The 7976-nt window shown below is 35.2% G+C and overlaps 1 protein-coding gene across 1 annotated transcript in view; it reads left to right on the forward strand.

Annotated features, from left to right (window-relative positions):
* Nucleotides 1-7547, forward strand: part of LOC107569221 (copine-8-like) — a 163318-nt gene extending 155771 nt beyond the window's left edge. The window contains exons 15-18 of the mRNA XM_016255250.1: nt 3626-3728; nt 4241-4298; nt 4701-4774; nt 7060-7547. Of these exons, the coding sequence (XP_016110736.1) occupies nt 3626-3728; nt 4241-4298; nt 4701-4774; nt 7060-7248 (424 nt within the window). The 3' untranslated portion in view covers nt 7249-7547. The remainder of the gene's footprint in view (nt 1-3625; nt 3729-4240; nt 4299-4700; nt 4775-7059) is intronic.
* Nucleotides 7548-7976: the final 429 nt, after the last annotated feature.

Raw genomic sequence — 7976 nt, forward strand, 5'->3', positions numbered from 1 at the left:
TAGAAACCTTGGGGAATCAGCCAAATTAATTTTTACTTTGTTTATTTAGTTTTTCTTTTTACCCAGTGAGCATAAGGATACTGATAAACACAGGCCACATGCATTTTCACTTCTTCTCCTTCAGGTCACAGCTGACCTGAGACTCTGGCTTTCTCTGTCTCCCTATGAAATAACAAGAGAGAAAATACTGTCAAGTTCAACAGTAGGATGTATATGTATATGTATAAATATTACCATCAAAACTGATACTTTAACCTGTTAACTTGCATACCCGCATTTTTATCTCTTTAACCTATAGTTGCGCCGGCGCCAATGAAGTCATGCAGTTAATGCGCTTCTAATTCAGTTTTAATGTGCGTGTAGAACGGCCGCAGATGAGGCATTAAAGGGGTCATATGATGCTTTTTTAAAGATCATTATTTTGTGTATTTGGTGTAACAGAATATGTTGACATGCTTTAATGTACATAGTGACCAAGCTATGTGGGGGCGTGTTAGATCGAGCCGTTTTAGGGGGGCGTGGCAGAGTCTTAACTTTGATAAAGAATATCTCTTTGGTTTTGAGACTTTAGTCTTTGCAACTTCAGGGATCTTATCTATTCACAATCAGCTTGTAACACTCCAAAGAGAAAGGAAAACTTGAAATCGCATCATATGACCCCTTTAAGTGCATGGCACTGCGTCCAACTTAACATTTTACAGAGTTTAATGTAGCAATGTGGTCACTCAGTTTTCTAGATTTGTTTTAATTCTGTAATAGATTTGACCAAAGAAATCAAGTGCTACACACATGTATTGGCCATGACGTGATTGCAAATACAAATACAAAAATTAGACGAGTAAAGAAAACGTGGTACTTAATAAAAAAAAATTACCCCTTTATTTAAGTATATGGACACAGGAAACCGTTGTTAACAGGTTAATGTAACGTTTCCCATTCCATGACTAGTAAAATAATGGCAACTTACTGTCTGTATAATATTGAACGGCTCTTCTCGGAGTAGCTGCGTGCGCGGAGTCTTCTTCTTGATTGACAGGTGTTAGCGTTAAGGCACAATACTGCCACCTGGGAGGTCAACCAGGTACTGGCGCTGAAGTATTTGCGTGTCGTGTTATCATAAGTGTCCTGTTCATTTTAAATATTGTGGTTATCGCCAATACCGGTATATCGTCACACCTTAAATTAACACGATGTCGCTATTTCATGATTTGAATATCACGGTTATTGTCAATACTGGTATATCGCGAATGGTTATGCAGTATACGTATGTGCTTTATAATAAAAAAAGAGCCAATATGTTAAAAATAGGCATGCTAATAAGCAACTAGTTAATAGTGAGAATTGGTCCCTATACTAAAGTGTCACCAAATTAGATTTAATTTGTTTATTGACAAATGCAACTGAAAACAAACTAAAGTCACAATAATTGTAAAAACCAAAAATAATAATTATTAATTGATTAATTTATGTCTAAACACTCTATTTAAAAAAGTGATTCAGCAACATAATTAGTATTTTAAAAAATAAGGGAAAATAGTTTCCAAAAACAAGGCTGCTTAAAAAAATGAACAATCCCTGTTGCGCTTCAGATATTTAGTAACTGAATCAGTTCTTGAACAAATTAATGTGTGCATGTTACCTGGTATTTCCCTATGTTCTGCTAAGAAAGCCTCAATACTTTTCTACAGGTGTTATGATATTAATGAATTGGCTCTTGTTTATTCCAACATATGACAGTTGTTTTTACAGTTAAACATGTTTCTAAAACTCATTATGTTTTTTTTATTGCACTTCAGACTTCTATGCTCACAAATCCCGTGTTTAATCCACACTAATTAATGGTTTAAAGCGAGCCAACAGTCAGTGGACTGACACATCTAATTATACGTCCATTTCATGGATTTTCTGAGGATGGGAAGTAAAGGACAGACCATCAAGTCATTATCACCCCTCTGTTCCACACACACACACTGTCCACTCCTCAGCACTGACGACAGATCTGTCACACTGCACCGCTCTAATCTCTCTGTGTATTTGCTGTAGGTCGCACCCACACAGTTTAATAATAAACTGCTTTTTATATTGCTCTTTCAAAGCTAATGTGCTGTTTGCCTGGATTTTCTACTGTGCACATTTTTGTAACTGGGGAAAGCGAAAAATATAAAACTAAACAATTAAAAGACTAAAAACATGTAGTTTTTAGGAGTATAAAGCTCAGTACATATGTGTTTTGAATGTGCCATAGTTGCCCAGTTCAGAAAATACCAGTGTGTCCCCAAGTGGATTTTTAAATTCACACATTTTCAGTGACAAGTGAAGAAATATTTTGAACATTACTGTGTACAGCATCTTCTAAATCCTCAATGGAACATCACGTTTTCAAAGCTTTAATCCACCGAAGCCGATCTGAGAAAGCAGAGGCCTGTAAACATATTGCCTGACTATTTCATCCTTTCTTCTCACACAGAGGTCTGTAGTAGATATTTCACCACAAATCAGCTTGAAGCACAAATCACAGAGAGTTGAAGGAGGCTAGTAAAGGGTGTCAAGTATCAGTACTCTGAACAACTACACCCTTCAGTACAGTGTGTGGGAAAAAGAGACTGATAAATCCATGATGCATCCAGATCTAAAAATAAGACCAAAAGGAACCTAATCTTTATTTATATTAAATGCGTAAAGGTAATGTGTGTGACTGCCAAAGTTATGTTTTATATAGTTCATCAAAAAGGAAATTAGTATTTGTTTATTTATTTATGACACATTTTGTTCAGTTTGATCTTTGTGATTTATAAAGACCGGAACAATAGCATCAGTAAATGATATCGAAAATCTCAAAACCCTTAAAACCAAAGCAAGCTGTCATCTCATTAATAACGTTCTGTATGTAGAGCCCATCTGGAACTCATTTGTATACAGATTTACAATTATAACTCTTTCATGAGAAAACATACTGTATGTATTTTAACTTTTTGGTGAACTGGTAGTGAAAATGTATGAATTTGTATGATTTATTTCATATGAAACCCCAACTTTTAAGAGAAAAAAAAACCCTAAGCAGAACGTACAAAAAAATACAAACGCATCATCAAATTGCTGAAATATAAAATAGTTCTGAATTCCCACACTGAAAAAAAATTGAATCCGTTTTCACTCAGTAATTGCTACTGCATTTTTTGTATAATTGCTCCAATTATCTTTGTTTTAATAAATAAATAAATACATTTTACAGTGCATTCATTAGAAAAATTGCACATTTCTAAAGTTGACCAGAACTACACATTACCTACACAGACAGATCAGGTAAAAATATTTTTGCCCACATATTACTGCATATTTTGTGCATTTAATAACACTGTTAATTGGCTTCATTTGTATTGGAGGAATGGTTTGTTACACCCACAGATGAATTAACTGTGCAGAATATATTTGCTTGTGTTATTGTGTTATCAAAGTTATTAATGCCTCCGAGTATTTTATTTACCTCATAAGCTGATGAAAATAATTAGGAATCCAGACTGCAGTGTAGTAACACAGAAAATTATATCACAATCCAGAGGCTTTGGCTGTATATCCTGCAGTAATGAGATGTTTAATGAATGTAACAATGTGCTCTCTCGTGCAGATACGCTGCCTCAGTAAAGGACGGATCACAGTACTTCATCCTCCTCATCATCACGGATGGAGTGATATCAGATATGGCCCAGACAAAGGAGTCCATAGTTAATGTAGGTGTCCAGTCTACTAAACTACATTAAATGCTCATGTTGTCTTTAGCTCTATAACCATCCAACCTGATCTCACAGCAATTTGTACATATTTTACGAGGTGACTAATTCGTATGAACCTCACTCGTATGAATTCGTATGATTTTTGCTAAATTGTACATATTTTATGAGTTCCCCAATTTGTATGAATTCTTATGAATGACCTACCCCTAACCCCGCCCCTAAACCTACCCATCACTGGAGTCTGGACAAATCTTACAAAATCGTACGAGTGAAGTCGTACAAATTCGTACGAATTAACCACCTCGTAAAATCCTTTCAAATTTTATCATGAGATAGCGTTGAACCATCTGTAAAATATATTAACTCAATAGTCATTAGTCAACTTTGTAGTGTGTCTTTGCATTTTCACAATATAGACCGAACTTAAAAAGGTTTCCTATGACATTATAAAAACCTAAAGGAATGGTCTCCTAATTAAACTCTTAAATTCATTCTTTCTTTCTTTCCAGGCTGCCTCTCTTCCCATGTCAATTATTATTGTTGGAGTTGGACCAGCCGAGTTTGATGGTAAGTAAATGTCATTCATTCATTCACTCATTAATTTATGCATTCATTCTGCACTTATAGGTGTCATATTGCTTATATTTTACATTACATTTTTCTAATAAACCCATTTTACATTTGCCATTTTATCTATACAGCACATCCCCCCCACATGTGTTTTATCGAGATACTCAGCTCTTGAGCTTGAGCGGATAAAAGGATTGTGTACTACTGCAGAGTAAATGAGCATGTAATGTGACAACTATTTCCTCGTTGCACTGACAGTAATGCCGATGGGTTTAAGAATAATGAAACGAGACTAAAATACTCAAAACACACTCAGTTGCAGGCACTCAAATGCGCAGCTTACTCATGTTTCCATATCTCTGGTCATGTGTGTTTCTTATCTGTTGTGTGTGTCCTTAGCCATGATCGAGTTGGATGGTGATGAAGTCAGAATCTCATCGAGGGGCAGATATGCTGAGAGAGACATCGTACAGGTATAATAACACATGCAGCTAAAGTATTTATCTTTCATCACTAATACAGAGACATCACAAACAGGACAATTATAGAGGTTGGAAAATCTTGCAAGTTATATAATCAATAGTAAATGCGCAGTAATTTACTTTCTTAGCCCTTGTTTTAAAAACACACTAATTACCAGAACTTTTCAGAAACATATGTACAGAATCAAGCTACAAAAATGTGTGACAGTATTCATGTAATTTAACAAGCATTGCTCTTCCTGTTAACACTTTCTGTGCAGTCTGTATATGTAATGCATTACATATACAATGGTATTCTTAATCCATTATACCTCATAATCAGCTTCTTATAAATACTTGTGCAGTAGAATGCATTACAGCAGTATAGTGCAGTAAAACACATGATATACATAAAAAGTGATTAAATTAACCGACCTGGAATTTTATTTTGTTTATGTACTACACTACCGTGCAGAAGTCTGTAAGATTTTTAATGGTTTTGCAAGAAGTCTCTCATGCTCACAAAAGCCACATTTCTTTACAATTTAAAATAACAGTTTTATTATTATTATTATTAGAATATATTTTAAAAAAAAAATTTTTCCTGTGATGGCAAAGCTTAATTTTCAGCAATCATTATTTCAGTGTCACATGATCCTTAAGAAATCAACATTGAAAACAGTTGTGCTGCTTAATATTTTTGTGGAAATGTGATACTTTTTTTTCTCAGGATTCTCTGATAAACAGAGTGTTCAAAAGAACAGCATTTATTGGAAATAGGAATGTTTTGTAACATTATAAATGTACTGAAAATTTTGATAAATTTAATCCATACCAAATAAATTTGATTTGAAAGAAATCATGCTAACCCCAGATTTTAAATGGTAGTGTATATTACTGCAGTGAATTGAAACAATGCATAACAGTTTATTTAGATTATTATAATAAACACAGAACATTGCTGTGTGTTGGTGTGGATGCTAATGTAGTTATCATTTTTTTTGTGTGAACGAGCCTCAAGATATTCTAAAATGCAAATGCTAAAATTTTGCTTTGAAACTTGTCCAGGTCTAAACACATACACCATATAGTTTGGTGAATTTCCAGTTTATAAAACCATGCTAAGTATGTTCATTATCACCCACTACGATCATAGATGTCATTTCTTAATGCTTTCTGTGCTTCTTCTTCTCTTCTTATAGTTCTTTGCAAGGTAGTCATCATTATGTGTGGGTCGCCCCACGCTTGCTAGGAAGCATGTTAACAGGCAGTGTGCATGATCAGCTATCATAGGTGGCTAGGGAGGCTTGTCCAATTAGCTATGCCATCACATACACACAGATTCCAGTGGATCTGGCTTCCCAGCAGCCAACATGTATATAAAAGCCCAGCTTTTCATAACTAAACGGCTGTGTAGTGCTCTCAGAAGCAGTCATATCTCTTAGGATAATTTGGCTCTCAGTCTCAAAGGCGTTTGAGTTGATTGGCATGCTGAGCATTTGATGGCTGTGCCCTAATTTTAGGTTAATTGCTCTTTTCAGCTTTGCAAATTCTCACAGAAATGCAGATTAATGTGAGACCTGCTTCAGTTTATTTTCACCTAATGAAAGTCAACATAAAGAGTGTGTTTATACCATAAAATCTACTTTAAATAGTATTTTGAAACATACCTCAAATTTGTTCCATTTCTACAAAATCACAACTTTCATATATGTGTTATTACATACTTTTTGTATCATATTTGTTTCTTTACTGCTAATGTGTGTGTTGGATTACAACATTTTAGCATGCTGACGTAATCAAAATTTTTAATTTTGAAACTATGTTAATATTACAATATGTGACTTTGTTATATTAAATACCATTAACTTACCTACTACTATATTGTTGTAAATACATTACATTTGAACATTCTTTACAGCAATCACTCAAACCTATGTAATAATGTTGTGAGACTGGGCTGATATTTTAAAACTTGAAAAACTAAAATCTAGTTTGTTGTTTAGAATTGACATTCAGGTTAATAGCAGGTTGCTGTCAAGTTATTCTTGTTTTTTCTTAAAAGATTAGTTCACACAAAAATAATAATTTACTCACCTCCATGTTGTTCCAACCCTGAACTGTATGCTGAGAATTTTGAAAAGATGAAGAGCCATATTTCTCATTCTTTGTATAAATAAATAAATGCTGCACAGAAAACAAAATAACAGTCTGTGTAATATATGAAAATAAATATGAAATTTTGATTTTAATATAATTTAGTTTTATCTTAGTTGTACCTTTTTTTTCTTTTGCAGTTTGTTCCATTCAGAGACTACATTGATCGCACTGGGAATCACGTCCTAAGCATGGCCCGCTTGGCCAAAGATGTTCTTGCAGAGATCCCAGACCAGTTCCTATCCTATATGAGGACCAGAGGAATCAAGCCGTCTCCCGCTCCCCCTCCGTACACACCCCCAGGACACCCGCTGCAAACTCAGATCTAAAATGGGCCCAGGAGCGAGCCTTGCAGTATCTCAGTATCGCTTTCTCAATCACTCAGTGAGATGAAGTTTTCCTCAGCTCTCAGCTTTTTCTGTCCCTTTCTCTTTGCACTATGGGGGCTGTAGATGGACAATATGGTTAGACAGGGTTCTGAGAACAGGTTTACTTCCATTACAGGCATTCCCTGTCAGGATGCCTCTTAGTTTCACTCTCTGTCTCTCAATGCCTGGATAGCTTGTTTCTGATGGCCACATTGTAGAATGAACTTCGCATTTCTGGTTAACCGTGAAAAGAAGGACAGTTATGTGAAGGTAAGGAAAGGCTAAAAAAATTAGCTGATGATATTGCGCCCTGTCTCAGAACAGCAGAGCAGCTTCCTCTCCTCAGACCAAGAATAGACTAACAAATCACCAGTCGCAAACAGACTGTTGTAAATAACTTTTGAAGTAGGCTTCTTCCGTCATTTCTTATCTTTTCCTCTTTTTTCTTCTCTGAGCTCTCAATCAATGTTTACATGTTAATGATTTTCTTACTGTTGGATCTAACTTTTATAAGCGTATATCTTTAACATGAACTTTTCCGTGCAAATACTTGCAGCGTGTTACCTTTGCCATGCCCGTCAAGTGGCAGGGGATGGTGTTGTTGCGGAAAACCACATTTCTTGCATGGAAATGGTGTGCTCAGGCATGCGATGCATGTTGTGCAGCATTCATGTTATTTGGCCTTTTCT

Source organism: Sinocyclocheilus grahami, unplaced genomic scaffold (assembly GCF_001515645.1).
Source record: "Sinocyclocheilus grahami isolate Dianchi unplaced genomic scaffold, SAMN03320097.WGS_v1.1 scaffold1324.1, whole genome shotgun sequence".
In the NCBI taxonomy this organism is placed as follows: Eukaryota; Metazoa; Chordata; class Actinopteri; order Cypriniformes; family Cyprinidae; genus Sinocyclocheilus; species Sinocyclocheilus grahami.